Source organism: Apis cerana, linkage group LG3 (assembly GCF_029169275.1).
Source record: "Apis cerana isolate GH-2021 linkage group LG3, AcerK_1.0, whole genome shotgun sequence".
Taxonomy (NCBI): domain Eukaryota; kingdom Metazoa; phylum Arthropoda; class Insecta; order Hymenoptera; family Apidae; genus Apis; species Apis cerana.
The window spans coordinates 12110569-12129753 of record NC_083854.1 but is presented as its reverse complement, the minus strand read 5'-3'; the positions used below and the strand labels follow the sequence as shown (position 1 = coordinate 12129753).

Here is a 19185-nt window from a genome sequence, read left to right as displayed (position 1 = left end):
TTATACTTTTTGAGTGTAAATTATAAACACGTATATTTTAAAAAGATGTATATTTTTTTTTAATATATTGCAAATAGTATTTTAAGAAATAGTTATTTGAATACAACTGAATCAAGCATAGCTCCCAGACATTGAACAATGTTGGTAGACATAAGTGTATCCACTTTTTCTTCTAAATGCCGTTTTGGATCTTGTTTACCTACATTCTTTATAGCTAATTGTTCAGGTGTCATTTTTTCTTCGTCTTCTAATGCCTACAAATATGAATTCTCAAGTTAATATGTTTAATAAAAAACTTTGCATTAAAATATATATGATATTAATATATATAAAATAATATTAATATATTATATAATATAATATATATATAATATATATATTATATATTATATAAAATAATATTAATATTATATATATGTATATAATATTATATTCATTATATATATATTATTTTAATATCATACCTTGTTATAATTTTTGGCAAGTTCAAGCATTTCAGATACAATATTTTCATTAAGTTTGCTATGTTCTGAATATTCAGCAAGCGTAAGACCATCCATCCATGTTTTTTTATGTAAATTTAATAGCATTTTTTGTTCTAATTCATTTTTACGATAGTTGATACTAATGCTATAATAATGACGATTTAAACCATGGATTAATGCTTGAACAGATGGCTTTTGTAAATGACCTAAATTGGATGTAGTTTGACGAGGTTCTTGTCCTAAAACCTATAATTTTATATAAGTATTAATAAATGTGTATACATTAAAAGAAAATTTTTATTTTAATTTGTTACATACCATGGTATTAGGAGTAATTAATCTAAATGCATCAATAACAACTTTTCCTTTTACTGATTGTATAGGATCAATAACAACAGCCACTGCTCTTTCACTAAGAGCTTCAAATGATTGTTGTGTATTAATATCTACACCAGAGAGCCAACAACCAAATCCTGGATGAGAATGATACCATCCTACTACCATTTCTGGCCGACCAGTTTGCTTAAGCATATCTAACATTTTTGCTTGAAATACTGGATCAACTGCTTCTACACTGACTCCCTGAAAAAAATATGATATTATTAAATTGAATAATAGAAACATATATTAAATAATTATTTTAACAAATAAAAAAAAAGGAAAATAAAATTTTAATTTTTACCGTTCCTGTTTGAGGCATAGCAAATACATCAATTACACGTACAGTATAATCATCAACAAATTCACCAAGCATTAAACCCATTACTTCCATAGGTACACCAGCACGTCCATGTTTAAGCATTTTTAAAAGAGCTAATGACGATATATATACCTAATAAAAGTACTTTGTTAATAAATTATATAGTAACTTATATTAATGTGAATCTATTTAATTTAACATTTTTATTATCAATGATTTATTGGTTTGATATTGATATATAAATAGCATTTATAGCATTTTATATAATATATATATTTGGTAACTATTAAAAAATGTAAACTATAAAAAGAAAGTATGATAAAAAAAACAAATTATAAAAAATAGATTATATTAGATTTAAAAATTTTATAAATTGTAACTATTTTTTTAAAAATATAAAATGTAAGATAAATATAGAATAAAATAATATGACAATTTATTTGAGATAAATAAATAGAAAATTACGATTAAATAGATCATACCTGCTCTGCAGTGTCAACAACTGGAGCATCTGAAGGTGGAGGTCCTTGACTAAGACCTGGCATAGCACCTCCTAATCTCAATAATCGATCCATCACTATTTATTTTTTATTTCTTTTAATAATTCTAAAAATATTGTATAATAATTAATTCAGAAATCAAAATATAAAATGTAATAATTACTTAATTATTCATATTTATGTTTAGTTCAATTATTAATGAGGTTAACTTTGTTAATGATATATTCAGAAAAAATTATATTTTTTTAAATCATATAAAATATTATATTTATTTACTTACCTATTAATTATATCACTGATTGTAAATACTACGATTTATCAGTCATCCGTAGCATTAAACAAACATATCTTTTGTAAGCTAATGCATTGACAACTCTCAAATCTGCACACTCATGAGCGCAGCCTGTTGTAGCGACTAGCAATTACAGAATTTTTAGTAGCGTTTTCGCAGTTTAATAATGATGAAAGAAGTTAAAAATTCAAATCGTCCAAAATATGGAGGTGGACCGCATAATTTAGGTAAATTTAAAATTTTGCATTAATAATTTATAATAAAAAAAATATATATATAACTTTTAATTTATCGCATATATAAATAAGGTTATTTCATCTTTCTATTTTTATCAAAATATAAATTTTATAAAAAAATTTTTATAAAAATTAAATTATATTAATTAATTAAATTAAATAATTAAATAAAATAATTTTTATAAGTTACTTAATTCAGAAAGAAAATATCATATATAGAAAGATACAAAAAGTTGATATTGATAGATATATAATATATATAATATATATAATATAAATATTTATATAAATATTAGGAGATCCAGAAGATAAACATTTAAGAAAAGTAGAGAAAGACGTTCTCATACCACAAAAAATGCGAGATAGAGCAAAACAAGAATGCGTGCAAGAAGTTCATGGTAATTCTTTTATTATTACATACATTTTAACGATCAATATTTAAATATTTTATTTATAGAGTTCAATGTATGTTGTAAAAATGCTAGTTATCTTATGCCATTTAAATGTAAGAAAGAAAATAAAGCATTAATAAACTGTTTATCAAAATGGTATAATGATCCAAAATTCAAAGAAGAATGTACAGAAGAATATTTAGCAGAAAGAAGTGAGTATAGAAGAACTGGTATTCCTAAAAAATCAAAATTAGGAAGATTTGGATCTTCAAATTAAATTATATGATGAATAATATATTAAATATATATTAGTATTGTTATTTTTTATTTAGTATAATTATAATTGTAATTGTTTATTGTAAATGAAATGAAGCTATTAAAATGCTATTAAAATGTTATAATTATATAAAAAAAAAAGAATTTTGAACTTATATATATTTATTTACAATTATGATAAATACTAAATTAACATGAATCATCATCTTCCTCTTCTACATCTTTATTATGTTTAGGATTCCATCTTCTCCATAATAACTCTCTTACAGAAAATTCAGAAAGTGTATCCACATTTAAATTAGATGTATGTAAAACTGAAGATGGCCATAAAACTTGTGCAAATAAAATTTCCTATATAAATATATTTTTTTTTAATTTACAATTCAAAATATTTTATATATAAAAAAAATATTATTTTGTATTAATAAAGATATATATATTTTATAATAAAGAAATTATTTAATAAATTATTTAGTAAATTATGAATTACCTTGGCAGCAGTTTCTGATAATCTTTCTAATCCTAATAAACTATTCCATGTTAGTTTGCGCATACATTTATTTTGATCTGTGACTAATGCATCACCATCTAAAATATCTATTATTACAATGTAAGATGCATGATAAAATGGTGGTCCTTGTTTATATAATACTAAAATATTAAAAAAAAAAGATTTGACATTTATTTAAAAAATTATTCAAATTTTATTATTACTAATAAGAAAAAAGAAAATAATACTAACAAAAATCTCCACCATATTTAAGACCAGGTTTTACTACCCATCCTTTGCTTCGAAAATAATGATATACAACGTATTTTGGAATAAAATTTTTATCAGTTTTACAGAAAAAATGCCAAGCACTATCAATATCTAACAAATTACCATCAAAATCTATTAAATTCAAACAACCTAAACCATACAAAAGAAAAAATGTTTCCTCAAATGTAAGATGAAGTGTTTCTTGAATTGGAAAACTTTCAGATTCAATTTTAGGTTTTATTTCTTTTAAGTAATTTTCAGTTTCTGTATCACTATCTGGTAAGACAAGTAACTTGTTTTCAATATCTGTATTATCAGTAAAATATAAATCATCTTCTTTTATATTAAAATCTGTAGAATATTCTTTTTCTTCATTTTCAATAGATTTTTTTTTATTATTATCAGTGTATTGTTTATTTTCTTTAATAATTAATGTATCATCTCTTTTTATGGAATTTAAATTTATATGATTTTTTTCTATCTTTTTATTAGTTTTATTAGTTTGTTGATTTTTTTTATATTTTTCATCTAAAGAAGCAGAATTTGTATCTATTTCAATTATATCTGGTGTACTTTCTTTTGTTGGACTATCTAAAAATTCATCATCATCTTGACTGATGTTTTTAGAATGAGAAAATTCACATTTGTTTTCTTCTAAATTTATATTTTTACTATTAGCTTCTATGCTAAGTTCATTAAATTGTTTTAACCATTCTTGTCTACGAAGCCATTGTCTATTTCTTACAACTGGAGGTGCTCCATATCGTGTTTTACCAAATGAAGGAAAACCACGTGATAAAGATCCTTTTCCAAAAAAACCCTAAATGAATATGTTTAAATATAAATGAACTGAAAATTTTAATTATACACATAAATATTTAAATCATAATTACCATAGAATGTACTGCAACAATTTCTTTTGGATCTATTATACATGATCCTAAATCTGTAAGATGAGCAGTATATGTTGTCCATTCATTTTTATCACCTGATAATATAAGTGGAAATGGTAATTGTTCTTTTAATTTTACACGACGTTTTTTCTTTGGTTCTCGTAAATTCATTTTATATTTATATTTAATAATATTAAACTTAATTAATCATAGTATATAGTTTAAAATTTGTATCAAATTTTTTAAAATTTATTTAAAACTCGTTAACTTATTTTTTTATGAAAAAAAAAAATAATATAAATAATTATTATTATAAACACAGATATTATATATATATATATATATATTATTTAATATCCTAATAAGTAATTGACATAAATAGATATTTTTAAATACAATAATTTTTTATTTTTAAATAATTAATATTTTTAAACAAATACAGCATGGTATAATTAATTTGTTTTTATGTTTAATATAATATAAAATCTTTTATACTGTTTATAAAACTAGAGATACAAAAATACAAAAACCGACAGAGATCAACGTGTATAACTAACATCGAGAGGTTAAAGTGACTAGATTTAGAAATTTTTCGTTTTTTTTCATTTTATAAGAATATTTCATTTTTTAAATTTTGTATTAGAAATCTTATAAAACTATAATTTATAAAATTGAATAAAAAAGATAAAATTTTAATAAATAATTATAGTATATTATACAATTTTTAATACTTAAAGACATAATTGTACGTATTAATTAGTAATAAAATAATTAATTAATAAATTAAATTTTCTAATTCATAAATTTGAAAAAATAAGATTTTATTTAAAATAAAAATTTATTTATTTTAAATATTTTTGTCAAAAATATATTTATAATATAAATATATAGTAATTATAATATTGCTTATAATTAAAATGAATTAGATACTTATTAGATTTTAAATAGATACTTATATTGAAGAATATTAAATTAGATATAAATTTTTTATAATTTAAAATTATTTTATTAATAATCATATATGATGAATTATTGAAAAATAAAAAAAGTTTAGTATTTATTTATTTTTTATACTTATATCATTTTAATGCAATTTTTAGCATTTCATTAATATCAATTATTTTTTCTCTTGGTTTTCCTAATATTTTTCCTCTTTCACATTCAACTTTATCAATTTTTTTCCAATCATTATATGATACTGTAGGTACTCCTTTATGATCAAGTATTTTCGACAAACCTGCAAAACCTGACTTGTTTTCTGTAATTGATAATTCTCTATTTATTAATGTACCAACTTGAAATGCATTCGTCATTGTTGATAATATAACTCCTATTGGACCTGTTGCAACCCAACCTGCAGCATAAAGATTTTCTTGGACTTTTCCAGCTATATTTTTAATGCGACCAATCTTTTTATCAAATGGTATTGATACATCTATTGGAATAGATTTATAACCAATACTGCGAAATGCTAGGCCACATTCAATTTCTTCAAATAATCCAGTAGGTATAGCAAGTTGTGAAGATATATCATTACCTTCAAGTTTATTTATTGACAATTTAACTCCATTTATGTTGCTAGAACCTAACAATTTCACAGGACTTCTTAAAAATAATATATATAATTCTTTTGTTCTTGTATCTAAAGGTATTTTTTCTAAATATTCTAGCATAAGTTCAGTTAATCTTTTTCGTGGTCTTGTTAAAGTATTAACTACTTGTTTTACATTTATAAAATCATCTTTACGCCAATAAGTCTCACAATTACTTAATTTTAATATTTCTCGTAATTCAGCAATTGTAAATGCTGCTTGTAATGGTCCCCTTCTTCCTATTAATGATACTTTACGTACTTTACTCTTTGACAATTTTTCTAAAGAATGTGATGTTATATCAGTATTCTAAAAAATAAAGTTATAAATAAATTAAAAATATATTGCATAATATACTTTTAATTATACTATATTTAAATATATTAAATTTTTTTTAAAAATTTAATTTAGAACATACCTTTAACTTATCAATTGGTGTTAATAAAATTCTTGCAATATCTATAGCAACATTACCTTGTCCTAATATAACGGCTTCTTCTACATCTAAATTAATATTCAAATTACTATCTGCAGGTACTCCATTATACCAACCAACAAATCGTTTTCCTGATATTACATTATTTAAATTTTCTCCAGGTATATTTAATGTTTTATCTTCTTCTGCACCATATGCCTAAATATTTATTAATATTAAATATAAAATTATTATATATTAGTAAAATATATTATAAAGTAAAGAAAAATATGATTGAATAAATTTATTATACATACTAATACAACTACATGATAAATTTCTTGTAATTCTTTTATGGTAATATCTTTTCCTATATTAACATTCCCTATAAACCGAAAACGTGGATTAGATGCAGTTTTTTCAAATGTATGAATAACATTCTTCACTTCTGGATGATCTGGAGCTACACCAAAACGTACTAAACCATATGGCACTGGTAATTTTTCCAATAAATCCACTCTTACATTATTAATTGTCTGTAAAATTATTTTGTTATAATTTATTACTTTGTATAATTTATACTACATTTACTTTTAATAATTGTTGCGCGGTATAAAATCCTGCTGGTCCCGCACCAATAATACACACTCTTGGTACGATATGTTCAGTTGAAAATAAACGAACATATTTGTACATTTTATTAAATTTCATAATAGAAATTTGTATTAATCTAAAAAAATATATTGTAAATTAAAATCATATATATTTCACGAATATATTAAGATTATAACATTCTTTTAAAGAAGGCAGCCAAGAATTTTCATTTTGAATTTGATTTTTTTTTTTCTATGTAATAAATTTATAAATAATAAAATTGAAATTTATATCTAATTTTATTATATATTTTATATTTATAAATATTTATAAATGCATTATGAATATGGAAAAAAAGCACACACCATTGACAAATATGCATTTATATTTTATTATATCAAAAATTTGGTACAACTTTGGTTTATTTTGGATCATTTTTTAATTTATACTTTGTTTCATTATATTTAATACATAATGAATATATGTTTTTATGACCCAATGATTAAGGTCTGCTGAATAACATAAATAACACCCTAAAAAAGGAAATAATGTCAAATATAATATTGAAAAATTATAATTAAATATACTAATATATAATTCTTTTTACCTTTATAAAATAATGATGGAGAAATTATTTCCAAAATAGCTTTCTCTTGTTTTTGAGCTTCAAAAGAAGCAGCTTTAATTTCATTTAAGAATCTTAATATTTTAGGATTGTAATTATAATGATGTAATGTGATTTTCAATCCTACATGATTACATATTGTAATTTTTAATAAATTAAAAGCACAGCTTATAAGATAAAGAAGTTCAATATTAAGGTGAGTAAACAATGAATAACCAATTAAAACTAATGTTGTTCCAATTTCGAGTTTTTGTAATGTATCATAAATTTCTGTGATTATTTCATGACCATCATAAATATCTGTATATCGAAAAATTAAAATTTCATGTTTTGGTTTACAGAGAATTTTAGCTTTTAAATTTTCTATACTCTCTATCGAAGGAAATTGTATTTTCAAATTTATTTTATTAAGAATATCATCAATACCATTTAATATCTTCAAAGCATTTTTATTACAAAATTTGGAATTATATATTTTGTGAAACACTTTTCCTGAACGAATTTGCAAATCTTCTGGGAATTCAGAGAATTTATACTATAAAAGATGAAAATTTAATTTATATTGTAGAAAAATTTTATTTTATATAATAAAAAAGAAATTTAAAAAATAGCTTACTTTTATAACTTCATCAGATGATACATGAATCTCAATTTTATTAAAATCATTACAAAAACTTTCTATCCTATCTAAAGGTGCTAATTGTTGTTTTTCACAACGTTCATTATATGATCCTTGTAATGATCTTTTATATTGATTTGTATTAATGGTTCTTCCTAATATAATTATGTTTCCTACAATTTCTCCTGTTTCTAATTTTTTTATATTGTAATCTTTAACATATTTATCAGCAACCATACATTGAATTTGTTTTATATCTTGTAACATTTTAGATTCATCAGAGTTAAATGTAACAATATTGTTTACTATAACAAGACATTGATGAGATTTAAAAAATTCACTGCATTGTATAATTTTTTCCATAAATGCATATGGAATATCATGCTTACTAAAAATTGCTTGTTTAGGACCATATTCATAATGCTCTTTTAATTTTTCTAAATAAGGTGAGATAAATGTTGGTCCTTTAAAGTTTGTACATACAACATATGTTTCTGAATTTCCTTCTTTACTTGTTGCTGGTTTTATAACACTCACATTACTAAAACAACAAGATAATAAATATATCAAACATATTGTATTACATTCAAAAATAGTAAAAATTTTTAATAAAAAACTTCCTCCTGTAGCTAACAATTGTAATGCAGTTATGGTTTCACAAAAATGTAAATGTATTAAAACACTTTCTTGTTCCGCTGGAACATCTGTACAGTCTATACTACCATCTGCAGTAATCAAGAATATATTACAATGTGGCTGTGTTACTTTTATAAGTTCGTTCAAATTTTTTAAATTCATAAGATTTCCGGTATTATCTTCTCCAAAACACCAATGATTTAATGTGTGTCTAATGAATCTGTCATCATCAACCATTATAGATGCCGGATTACCTTCATAATATGGATTTAAAGTCATAGCAAACCAATCCCATTTAATATTAGGAACATTTGTTTTTAACCAATGATTTAAAGATGTGATGAAAGCTCCAGGTGCTTCACATAAATGAACAGATTTAAAACATTTATTATTATTACGAATATAATTCATTGGTATTAAAGGAAACGATGATACTATTTCATAAAATTTACACCATGCTTGAGTTAAAAGTTCTGGTTGAATATAAGTTTTCAATCGAGTCATAACATCTTTTGCACTGTTTCTTATTCTTGTATGTAATTGCCATTTATCAGGATCATAATTATTTAAACAATTCTTTATGGCATTCAATTCATTTTTTATTAATTGTAATTCATCGACTGTCCATAAACAATCTTTAAACATTGTTGTTGGTTCAGGCATTGTATAACATTCATTATTTACAATTGTAAAACGTTTATTAAATAAATTATTTATATATTCATTTTGAGTTTGATTTTTATGCATACAATCATTATTTGTATGTAATAATTGTTGTTTTTTAAAATCATATTCCTCTGTTTCCATTGTTTAATCAATAATTTAATTATTACACTTATCCGCATATAATCACATAATCAGTATAATTCTTTTTACATAAAGAATTAATTTAAAGTGTAAAATAAGAATGAAACAATATATAAATATATTTAATTTTTTAAAAAAATAATTTTTTTAACATTTAAAGATTAAAATTCTTTTATATAATTGTCTTGGCTGACTTCTTATTTTTGACAGATAATTTCTCACCTTTTTATAATATGATAATAAATATAATATTTTGTTTTAAGTTAATAAAAATTGACAAAAAATTATATTATTTTATTTCGTAAAAACTATGAATATACATTCTAAAATTCGTATAATATAAGCACTATTTTTTTTTTACAATATAACTTAATCGATATTTGAAATAATCATACACGTATAGATTTGATTTATTGATAAATAAAATTATACGATTTATAAGCATGTAGTAGGAGAAGGACAGTAATAAGGTAAAAATATTGAAATCAGCGCCATCTCCAAAATGTCGCAAATGCAAGTCATAAACAAAGGTTAGAAAATTGCGAGAGAAAGATAGAAATAGAGAAAGAATTGACCATAAGCATCATTTCTCGAATGCTAAAAACATCTTTTTTAAAGAATTATTTCTAAATGTATTCAAGAGATGGTATTGATTTTTAATTCTTATCTACGATCTTATCTTGTCTTTAAAGAGTTATATTTAATATTCAAGAGATGGCACTGAACATCAATTCTTACTTTATTTCTATTCTTTTCTCATTATTTTCTGTCTGTTATTTTCTTTTTTCATATATTTTATTTGCGGCATTCTGAAGATAGCATTAATTTTAATAATTTTTATTTATCTCTATTTTTTTGTTATTACCTATTCTCTTTGTTTATATTTAACACGTGAACACAAATAAGGTATCTATTGAATACTCATTATTTCTTTTTTAAACTGTAATGTATCTTAATCTTTTATGTAAAAAGTTCAGTCACATTCTTTATGTTGTATATTGAATGTATATTGAATTGCAATATATATATCTATAAGATATCTATAAGATATCTATATTATATAGAATATTTATTAAAAAAATATTATACAGAATATTATATAATAGAATATTCTATTCTTTTTATTTTTAATTTTATATTTAGCTTTAATTTTTTAATCATTATATTCTTATCCTAAATCGAATTGTTCAAAATGACACGCAGGTTCTAGTATTTCCAAAGTATAGGACAAAAATTGCATTGAATTTATATTTTATATTTTGACCAAGGTATTACATATACAATATTTTTTTATCGTTTTATAATAGTAATTTATTTATATACATCATAACCTATATTACAATTATCTATCATGATATGTGACAAGAGATATGAATAATACTGCGAATGATTTGAAATGAAATATACGAGTTTTCTTTATTTTGATTCGATGGAAGATGCAGGAAATTAATAAAGTGACGAATTTCAAAATCTTCCGATCCTAGTGTCGATCAGAATTATTGAACTTTGCGTATTTGTCCTCTTCGTCATTTTTTTTTGTATCCCAATTTTCGTAAAGCCTTTAGATCCACGTCTCCATAGTAGTCTTCGCTATAAAATTTATTATTTATAATAAGAGATTTATTTTTTAAAAAATCGATAACTCAGTAAAGAGATGAAACAGTAACAAGACATCATCGTAATCAATATGTTAATAATTAACATATAATTTAAATTAAATACCGAAAATTTTAATACATATAACATATAAAATATATGCTTAATAATAAAATGTAATATGATAAAGGAATAAGAAAAATCTGTCATTACGCGTAAATTTCGATACGTATTCTCATTACTTGTTTCTAAATCATTTTCTCAATTCAAGCTTTCATCTTCACGTTATAAATAGTGCATTGAATGACAATGATTGTGTTTACTTTTAAAACATTATTACATTTTCGATAAAAACGAGCATGCAGAGTTAGAAATCGCAAAAACAAATTTCCATAACGAAACAAGCAAATACACAAATATATCTGGATCAAAGGATAAGATGGATTAAAGGATAAGATGGATCGATAGGAAAAGCACATAGACTTTTTTTTTCACGAATTTTTGTTTCTTTTATTGTACGAATTTTTCACATTACTTAAAAATATATCGACGGACGAGTCTAGCTTACGCAAGCATGCTTGACCTGAAGCCAAGAAAGTGTGAGGGACAAACTCGAATCGAAACAAATTGAAAAGAAGAAAGAACATCTCACCGTCCATCGAATCATTCCTTTAAATCTCTCTCTCTTTTTTTTTTTTCAAAAGTATAAATATTCAATGGACGTAATTCTAACCTAAAAACGATACCGATCAACGAGCTTTTAAAACTGTACGTCTTACGATAGATAACAAGATTGCGTACACGGAAGGGGAAAATAAAGAGAAATGGATAAAAGTAAACAATGACAAGAGAAGGGAGGAAGGATGAAAAAAGTTATCGACGAGACGATACGATTGGGGATCGAATTTCGATTATCGATTCGAATTTCAATATTCGATGTTAATTTTGACGAGTGTTCGAGATTACTCCTTCACATGTAAAAGCTGTATATATAGACAAAAGATATATAAATTTTACTTCATTCGATTTTTATAAAATCGATTAATTCGAATTAATTCGATGCACAGCTTAAAGAATTAAAATTTCACGGACGTTATTTCTTCCCGCGTGTTGCGGCACATCGAGCCGCATGAACGAAATAACCTCGACACTGGTGAAGGAATTCTGTGACGTATTACTCTTCGGTCACGAGACTCTATCACGATATTCTTCTCGTATTCGAGCCAAGCCACGTACAAAATAATGGTAAATAATAGCAAACTATTCGATTGTATTTGTTTCAGAAAAGCTCGGATGGACGCACGAAGAACGTGACCGAGCATCACAATTATATGTATTTGTGGCTTATGCGCGCGCGTATGTGTGTGCTTGCACAAGAGAAAAATATGTAAGAAAGAGATGTACACAAGAGTGAGAAATGAGGAGGAAAAAGAAAAGGGAAAGAAAGTGAAGAGGAAGAGGAAGAAGGAAAGGAAGATGAGAGAAATTATTCTTGAAGGGATGCGTTGGGCCTCGCAGGTGCCGATGGGGGCCTTGGTTTGCCTTGAGGAGGCTTCCTGGTCTCGCCTGAATTCTGAATTCCGGCAAGCAGCTCGCTCTTCCTGATGCTCTTTAGATCCAAGTCACCGTAGTAATCCTCACTGTGAACCAGAACACCGGGAAAAATCCGGAGGTTAGGATCATGCGTGATGTGCCACCTGTTTTCGCGTGCAGCCTTGTGTTCTTTTTTTTTTTCTCTCTCTCTTTTTTTTCTATTACAATTAATCACGTTTACGTGAGAAAAGGTGATCACGGATTCGTTTCAGTGTGTCAGTGCTTTGGGAATACATTGCAATATATAATTTGTCTCGAAATTTATGCACGAGTGTGAAAGTTAACCTCTTCGGAACATCAAGGAGAAGGTTAGTAAATTAAAATTCGTCGAAGAGTTCTTCACTCACATGAAATTTTTTAATGAAAACAAAATAACGATCATGATTTGAGACGATATTGCATACAATATCTTTGATGCTTCATAGCATTTTTGAAGAAGTTAATTTTTTGTCTTTTTTTTAGTGAAATTTGAGTATTTGTAACATTCCATGATAACATAATCTTCCGTAAAATAATACCTTTAAACTGTGAATATTAATTAATTACATATGTTAGATAATTTTGTTGTTAATTAACGATTAATTTATGATTAATTGTTATACCATTGCTTGAGAGAAAATATGCGATTGGAACGAGCGAAGAGAAAAAGAAGATAGCACAAATAAAATTAATTAACACAGAGAAATTATTTTATTGACTTTCACGTTATTTCTGTCCTCAAGAAACATTATGTAAATATTATGTTACCAACATTTGGGTGGCTGTTACATAAAACCTATTTCTACGCATTATGAGAGCAAGGTATATACCAAATATCCGTTTAATTACATCACTCGTAAAATATCTTTCGAACTTTCAGATTTTACGAATCTTATTACTACTATACCATAATCGAGGATATTCCGGTTTGTCCAGAATTTATCTTTTACGTAATACACAGTCACAAAGCTTCCTCAATCTACTCAAATTCTACTCTCTCTTCGAAATGAGATTTTTTAGGATATTTTTTTTTAACCAAAAAATAATTTCTAATCTTCGAATTAGAAATATTACAAATATAAAAAAAAAAACACCACAATTCAGAAAATTTTCGATAAAGAAGAGAGATAGAGGTTCGACTCACCATCCAGGAACATCCTCAGGATCTTCACAGGCACCGCTGCCATCGGCATCACCGATCTTGAACACAGTGCCGATAGGGCACCCGTACTCTCTCGCGATACCTTCCAGACATATGTAATATTTTCTGCAATCGTCGGGATGGGCGTGTCTGCTGAAGCTGCCGGATGCCCCGCTCACTTCGCCGGCGGCTGGACACGTAAAACCTCCCGCGACTTCTGCACAATGGTGATAAATATGCATATGTAGAACTGTGATGAGATTCGTAATAGTTCGCGATCAGAGAGACGAGAAAGTTGAGACGAAGTTACGACGTTCGAATCGAGGAAATGTATGCAGGATGTGCGTGGGAACGGATCGTCACGTATCGTTGATCGAAGCCACGCGGTGAATGAATGATATTCAAGGAGAGGCTTAATAGATTTTTCGTGCGTTGTATAGTGTTCTTTGATATATTAAATGGTGTTATCTCTATCTTCGAAGAGATACGTTTTTATTGCGTTAATTTTACAGAATATAAAAGGAATGAAAAAAAAAAAAAAGAAAGATATGGTTAATTATTTCTTTTAATTATGTTCGTCGGATGCTATATAATTTCACGAAAGTCATAACATAAATGTTTTTGATGAAAGACGCGAGAGTTGTTATCAAATACAATTACCGATAAAATTTATTTATATATGAAACTTACCTGGCCATTGAGTAAAACTAGTAATAAAATTACCGGTTCTGTGTTAATAAATAAACAAACAAGAAAAAAATTAATAACTTTCGACTGAATCGTGTCATAGTCAAAAACGCGTGTCTTTCTTTTTATCCGAATCGGTTCGAATCTTTTCGAATTTTTAAAAAAAAAAGAAAAGACTACATCTCGTTTTCATCTCATAACCTTCAAATAAGTAAAATTTACGTTACATTACACATTGCAAAATACAATAACGTACCCTCGTTTTTGCATTCAGGTACTTGATCGGCCCACATACAGACTCGCGCCTCACGGTCGTAAGCGAGCCCAGGACTGCACTGATACTTGGATGCCTCTCCGTTCCAGCAGTTCCAGAATACGTCGCATTTCTTTTCGTCCGGGAAAATACCGTATAGACGCGGACAATGCGGCGTGCTGATCGCCGGCTCGAGCTGCGTCCTGTCCCCGCAATCCACGTTGTGCAGATAATCGCAATTCTCGGTGAGGAACTTGCTATCGCTCGCGTCGAATGCGAGCCCATTGCCGCAAGTCTTCAACTCCGCCACATTGTTGTCACATTTCCAATATTTGTCACAGGATATGTGATGGGGATAGAAACCGAAGTCGTCCGGGCATTTGAACGATTCCTGGGCGGTTGCGCCTGTGGAAAAAGAAAAGGTAAACAAAAGAGAATACTTTTAGTTACATAAAAATACGACCACGAACGAAGTAATCTGGTTCGTATCGAAAGTAACTCGAAGGAATGCCGTTTTTAAATGGTGAAACTAAGGAAATTCTTTCGTGTCGGTAATTCTTCGAAAGAAGAATCGCGTTACCAAATTACAAACTTTCCATCGAAATAACCCTAAATTATACGTGTCCGTGAACGGAACTCGCCCAATCATTGTTTCCAAGACAAATGAAACGAAATCAGCGGAGAAAAAGTGCGTTTCGCGGTTTAGATCTTGTGGCAGGGGATCAATGTAATTCAATTTTACCGTTATTTTTGCTCTCGAGAGAAGATTAAACGATAAAATCGATCCTCGACCGCAACGCCCTCCTCCTCCGTTGCGTTGCATCTTCTCCCTCTCCCGCTTCAATTCTTTCTTTATCTCTCTTCGCGAAAGAACATATACAGAGTATCCAGAGGAACAAAGCAACGTTGCACTATTGACACCGATCAACTGACACCACGAGTACCAGTTTTTTTCCCAGCTACGATTGCATATGCCTAATAATCCGTTATTCTTTTCTCGCGGTATATGACGTCTGAATAACCTAAACGTGTTATGTAAGGACACGAAGTGACTTTCGCCAGGCGCTTTCACTTCGGGCCTAGAGCCAGACCCAGCCGCAACACCACCACCTCGTGACTGGGCCCTCCCAGCATCCCGTTCACTCCGCTCTCCTCTCTCTCATTCTCTCATACACGCACACACGCCTTTCATCCTCTCTGTAATTTCGCGCCTACGAGCTTCTCGCCGATGTTTGTGCGCGTTCCGAGTTCACTTTCATTTTTTTCAAGAGACCGATCAAAAATCGCGTCTCTGATCCGACGAGCTTGCTTCCGAATTTCGATTATCCGATTATTGTTTAATTTAATCGTAATCGTGGATTTTTGAATAGAGAGAAAGAGAGAGAGAGAAAGAGGATTTTGGATGTGAACTGGTCGGTAAATGAAAAAGGAAGGGTCAAGATCTGGGCCAAGGTTATCCCGTTTCAGCGAGGGAAGGGGAGGGAAAAAAGAATGGAGGAAACATAATATACTATATTCGTTTCGAAAAAATCGATAGTTGGTTTTTCGATAGATCGATCACTTCCAAGCACGCGTGTGTTCCATACTCGATTTGTAGGCGAGGAATTGCTCGAATTTCACGCGAGACTTGAAAAGATGGATGGAAGGGAATCGAACGAAGAAGTTTAAATATTTCGTTGCTTATGAGATTACAAATATAAATAGCTCTTTTCCCGATCATTGAACGCATCGTAAGTTGACCTGCTTTCCTTCGAATGCCGCGGATATTATACGATACATATCGCGAATATAGCACTCCAGTCGTACGAGAGTTGGAACAAGTCACTTTTCAAGGTATCGATACTATTCCGATACGAAACACATGTACAATATACATTTCTCGATTCGAGTCGAATCGAATCGAAATCTGGATTACATCGAGAGAAACCGCGTTGGAAGGATTATAGAAGAGCGAAGACTACGTTAAATGAATAATTCCATCGCTGAGAATCGGCGACAAAGGAGGAGGGCACTCTCTTTCCACACGCATATGTCACGCACTTGTTTCCTCCACTTCCGATCGCAACGGTTCTCGAGCTTCACACTTTCCTCCCCCAACTTTCTTCCTCCACGTGATAAATAGGCTCGATAATTACTTCCTTTCCCCCCTTATTCTCCCTATTCTTTCCACCCTTTTGTTTCCTCGTGATTGTTTATTTCATGATACGGGTACGTACCGGCGATCAGAATGGCGGCTATCACGTAGTACGTCCTCATTGTTACGATTGCGTGCGTGTGTTATTGTATATCCCGCGTGGTACGTCGATTTGGTATTTTCTTTTTACCACACGATCCTTTCCTCGTCACGCGTAAAAATTCGTCGATTATTTGTCGAAGGAAGGGTGAGGGGGGGAGGAGAAAGGAGAAAAAAAATTGTTATCACTTTTGCAAGCGCACAGTGTCCACCGAGAGCAGAGAAAGAACTCTGTGTTTGCGCCCTGTCGTTCTCCACCTTTATATAAGTGATTGGTCACGTGTTGTTCCTCTTCCACCTCCTTATAGAGAACCCTCCTTCTCTTCTCCTTCGTCGCTTCGAGAAGAGTATATACACTTCTATGATATATACCTCGCTCTCTACGTTTCTCTCTCTTTCACTCTTTCTCTCTCTCTCTTTCTCGTCGTCTCGCAGATCTCCTTTCCTTTCTCTCTTTATTCTTCTCGCTGAAAATGCCATCCGAAGACCTAACAGTGGCCCGGTAATAAACGTCTGCCACGTTCTTTCTCCCCCACTTCTTTTACCCGCACCCACTTCCATCGAACAGTTGGACTGTCTCAAATGCTAAAATGATTCCCTTTTTTTTTTTATTCCACTCTTCGTTTTAATTTCTTCGTTAAAATCCTGCTTCCTCTTTCCTCTTTCTGCCTCTTGTCCTTCTATTCTTCGAATCTCGATTCGATTCAACAAGGACCAGTTTCGACCTGATCCTCGTATTCTCGATTTTGCTCGTTTCTTTCTGCTCGATTATCGAATAAAGAAACTAGGTTCGTATTTGGCTGCTTAGATAAAAGATTTTAGAATGTTTTTGGACGTTTTCTTTCTCGCGGATGAAAGGATATTTATATACCGATCGCCGATAATTGTTGTAACATTTCAACGTATTGAAATAACCCTATTGTTTCTAAGATAGATACTTTTCTTGTAAGCTTCCATCGTTGTTATTATCTCGTCCAATCATCGAAATTCGTCGAACTGGTGGACAGGTGCGTACCGTTTTCGTACACAATCGGCGTCTGGTGCGATCGTACGCGTATGCGGAATACCGACCGATCGTAACGTGATTATAATAATAATAATGGCGGGTATAAAATAACGGGGAAGGCTGGAAGGGGGCGAAGGTCGTGCACGAGCAACGTGACTCACCCAGACTCTCGTATCTGCCACCCTGGTCTTCGACATTCCGATATTATAGTTAATCCGAAGTGGTTATTCAATTGATCGTTGCTTTACCGATAAAACTTAAGGATCGATTATTAAGATAATTTGAACGAGATATTTCCAAATTAACCATTCGGTGTCCTCCAAAACGTCTCGAATTACGAGTTTCGAAAAAACAGAGTGCAGATTTTGCAATCGATTTTAATAAATCGAAAGATTTATTTTGAAAAATTGCGTTATTTATATTTTTGCACGCGTGTAAAGATTCGATTATTTTTGAAATTCGAATGTTTTTAGACCATGTTATAGAAAGCGGATTATCAGGTTCGAACCGGTTGTTAGGCACGATACTGTTAACGAGATATCGTTCATCGTCGATTCGTTATCGTTCGATTAGATTAGACGCTTTTTTGCCAAACTCGAAAATACCTCTTCTCTCGCGAGATTTTATTCGCCCAGTCGGATCGAACTATGATTGACATTTATTCCCTTACATCACTCTCTGTCACCGCGTTGCGTTTTCTCCGCAAGAAAGTCCTCCCGACGATTTTGCAATTATATTTCATCAGTTTTTCTTTTACCTCTTTGCGGTGAGATTTGATATTTTGAAAGGAATCGATCGATCGGCGAGATACTTCTGGCACTTTTACCAACCAATTTTTTCCTTCTTTTTCCACCTTATCTGTCAAAACAAAAACA

At 28.9% G+C, this 19185-nt stretch overlaps 6 protein-coding genes across 8 annotated transcripts; 1 reads left to right on the top strand and 5 right to left on the bottom strand.

Moving 5' to 3' along the window:
- Positions 1–33: 33 nt before the first annotated feature.
- LOC108001918 (26S proteasome non-ATPase regulatory subunit 14) lies at positions 34–1791 on the bottom strand. The gene is made up of 5 exons (XM_017063241.3): positions 1668–1791; positions 1168–1317; positions 804–1067; positions 465–731; positions 34–254 (listed from the first exon to the last, which is right to left on the bottom strand). The coding sequence occupies exons 1-5, from the start codon at positions 1758–1760 to the stop codon at positions 93–95; spliced, it is 936 nt and encodes a 311-aa protein (XP_016918730.1). The 5' UTR covers positions 1761–1791; the 3' UTR covers positions 34–92.
- Positions 1792–2062: 271 nt separating this feature from the next.
- Positions 2063–3022, top strand: LOC108001919 (COX assembly mitochondrial protein homolog). Its single transcript, XM_017063242.3, has 3 exons — positions 2063–2204; positions 2510–2611; positions 2671–3022. Exons 1-3 carry the CDS (start codon positions 2144–2146, stop codon positions 2880–2882), a joined length of 375 nt encoding a protein of 124 aa, XP_016918731.1. The 5' UTR covers positions 2063–2143; the 3' UTR covers positions 2883–3022.
- Positions 3023–3025: 3 nt separating this feature from the next.
- On the bottom strand, positions 3026–5261 carry LOC108001917 (tRNA-splicing endonuclease subunit Sen2). Its single transcript, XM_017063240.3, has 4 exons — positions 4535–5261; positions 3624–4461; positions 3372–3532; positions 3026–3232 (listed from the first exon to the last, which is right to left on the bottom strand). Exons 1-4 carry the CDS (start codon positions 4703–4705, stop codon positions 3071–3073), a joined length of 1332 nt encoding a protein of 443 aa, XP_016918729.1. The 5' UTR covers positions 4706–5261; the 3' UTR covers positions 3026–3070.
- A 92-nt stretch (positions 5262–5353) lies between these two features.
- Positions 5354–10316, bottom strand: LOC108001938 (NADPH:adrenodoxin oxidoreductase, mitochondrial). The gene is made up of 5 exons (XM_017063270.3): positions 10045–10316; positions 7133–7271; positions 6859–7077; positions 6545–6760; positions 5354–6435 (listed from the first exon to the last, which is right to left on the bottom strand). Exons 2-5 carry the CDS (start codon positions 7250–7252, stop codon positions 5614–5616), a joined length of 1377 nt encoding a protein of 458 aa, XP_016918759.1. The 5' UTR covers positions 7253–7271; positions 10045–10316; the 3' UTR covers positions 5354–5613.
- Positions 7503–10045, bottom strand: LOC108001937 (cap-specific mRNA (nucleoside-2'-O-)-methyltransferase 2). 2 transcript variants are annotated; one of them, XM_017063269.3, is made up of 4 exons: positions 8769–10045; positions 8377–8684; positions 7743–8295; positions 7503–7668 (listed from the first exon to the last, which is right to left on the bottom strand). In XM_017063269.3, the coding sequence occupies exons 1-4, from the start codon at positions 9820–9822 to the stop codon at positions 7574–7576; spliced, it is 2010 nt and encodes a 669-aa protein (XP_016918758.2). In that variant the 5' UTR covers positions 9823–10045; the 3' UTR covers positions 7503–7573. The 2 variants fall into 2 exon arrangements, with proteins under 2 accessions (XP_016918758.2, XP_016918757.2); XM_017063268.3 differs by having other exon boundaries at positions 8377–10045.
- A 740-nt stretch (positions 10317–11056) lies between the features above and the next one.
- LOC108001920 (protein obstructor-E) lies at positions 11057–17781 on the bottom strand. Of its 2 annotated transcripts, none has more exons than XM_017063245.3 (4): positions 17288–17781; positions 15075–15476; positions 14135–14348; positions 11057–11412 (listed from the first exon to the last, which is right to left on the bottom strand). In XM_017063245.3, exons 1-4 carry the CDS (start codon positions 17325–17327, stop codon positions 11349–11351), a joined length of 720 nt encoding a protein of 239 aa, XP_016918734.1. In that variant the 5' UTR covers positions 17328–17781; the 3' UTR covers positions 11057–11348. The 2 variants fall into 2 exon arrangements, with proteins under 2 accessions (XP_016918734.1, XP_016918733.1); XM_017063244.2 differs by lacking the exon at positions 11057–11412 and adding an exon at positions 11902–13058.
- Between the last annotated feature and the right edge of the window lie 1404 nt (positions 17782–19185).

Bases quoted from the DNA above. Each gene is read 5' to 3' on its own strand.
- LOC108001920 (XM_017063244.2), bottom strand. From the start codon at position 17,327: ATGAGGACGTACTACGTGATAGCCGCCATTCTGATCGCCG. The intron at 14,349-15,074 runs GTACGTTATTGT...ACCATTGTGCAG, and splicing joins ACCTGAATGCAAAAACGAGG to AAGTCGCGGGAGGTTTTACG. The intron at 13,059-14,134 runs GTGAGTCGAACC...TCTGGTTCACAG, and splicing joins CCTGAGGATGTTCCTGGATG to TGAGGATTACTACGGTGACT.
- LOC108001938 (XM_017063270.3), bottom strand. From the start codon at position 7,252: ATGAAATTTAATAAAATGTACAAATATGTTCGTTTATTTTCAACTGAA. The intron at 6,761-6,858 runs GTATGTATAATA...ATAAATATTTAG, and splicing joins TTTATCATGTAGTTGTATTA to GCATATGGTGCAGAAGAAGA. The intron at 6,436-6,544 runs GTATGTTCTAAA...TTTATTTTTTAG, and splicing joins CACCAATTGATAAGTTAAAG to AATACTGATATAACATCACA.
- LOC108001919 (XM_017063242.3), top strand. From the start codon at position 2,144: ATGATGAAAGAAGTTAAAAATTCAAATCGTCCAAAATATGGAGGTGGA. The intron at 2,205-2,509 runs GTAAATTTAAAA...TATAAATATTAG, and splicing joins AGGTGGACCGCATAATTTAG to GAGATCCAGAAGATAAACAT. The intron at 2,612-2,670 runs GTAATTCTTTTA...TTTTATTTATAG, and splicing joins ATGCGTGCAAGAAGTTCATG to AGTTCAATGTATGTTGTAAA.
- LOC108001918 (XM_017063241.3), bottom strand. From the start codon at position 1,760: ATGGATCGATTATTGAGATTAGGAGGTGCTATGCCAGGTCTTAGTCAA. The intron at 1,318-1,667 runs GTATGATCTATT...TACTTTTATTAG, and splicing joins TTGTTGACACTGCAGAGCAG to GTATATATATCGTCATTAGC. The intron at 1,068-1,167 runs GTAAAAATTAAA...TATTTTTTTCAG, and splicing joins CTATGCCTCAAACAGGAACG to GGAGTCAGTGTAGAAGCAGT.
- LOC108001917 (XM_017063240.3), bottom strand. From the start codon at position 4,705: ATGAATTTACGAGAACCAAAGAAAAAACGTCGTGTAAAATTAAAAGAA. The intron at 4,462-4,534 runs GTAATTATGATT...ATATTCATTTAG, and splicing joins TTGTTGCAGTACATTCTATG to GGTTTTTTTGGAAAAGGATC. The intron at 3,233-3,371 runs GTAATTCATAAT...ATATTTATATAG, and splicing joins TATCAGAAACTGCTGCCAAG to GAAATTTTATTTGCACAAGT.
- LOC108001937 (XM_017063268.3), bottom strand. From the start codon at position 9,822: ATGGAAACAGAGGAATATGATTTTAAAAAACAACAATTATTACATACA. The intron at 8,296-8,376 runs GTAAGCTATTTT...CATCTTTTATAG, and splicing joins CATCTGATGAAGTTATAAAA to TATAAATTCTCTGAATTCCC. The intron at 7,669-7,742 runs GTAAAAAGAATT...TTCCTTTTTTAG, and splicing joins TCCATCATTATTTTATAAAG to GGTGTTATTTATGTTATTCA.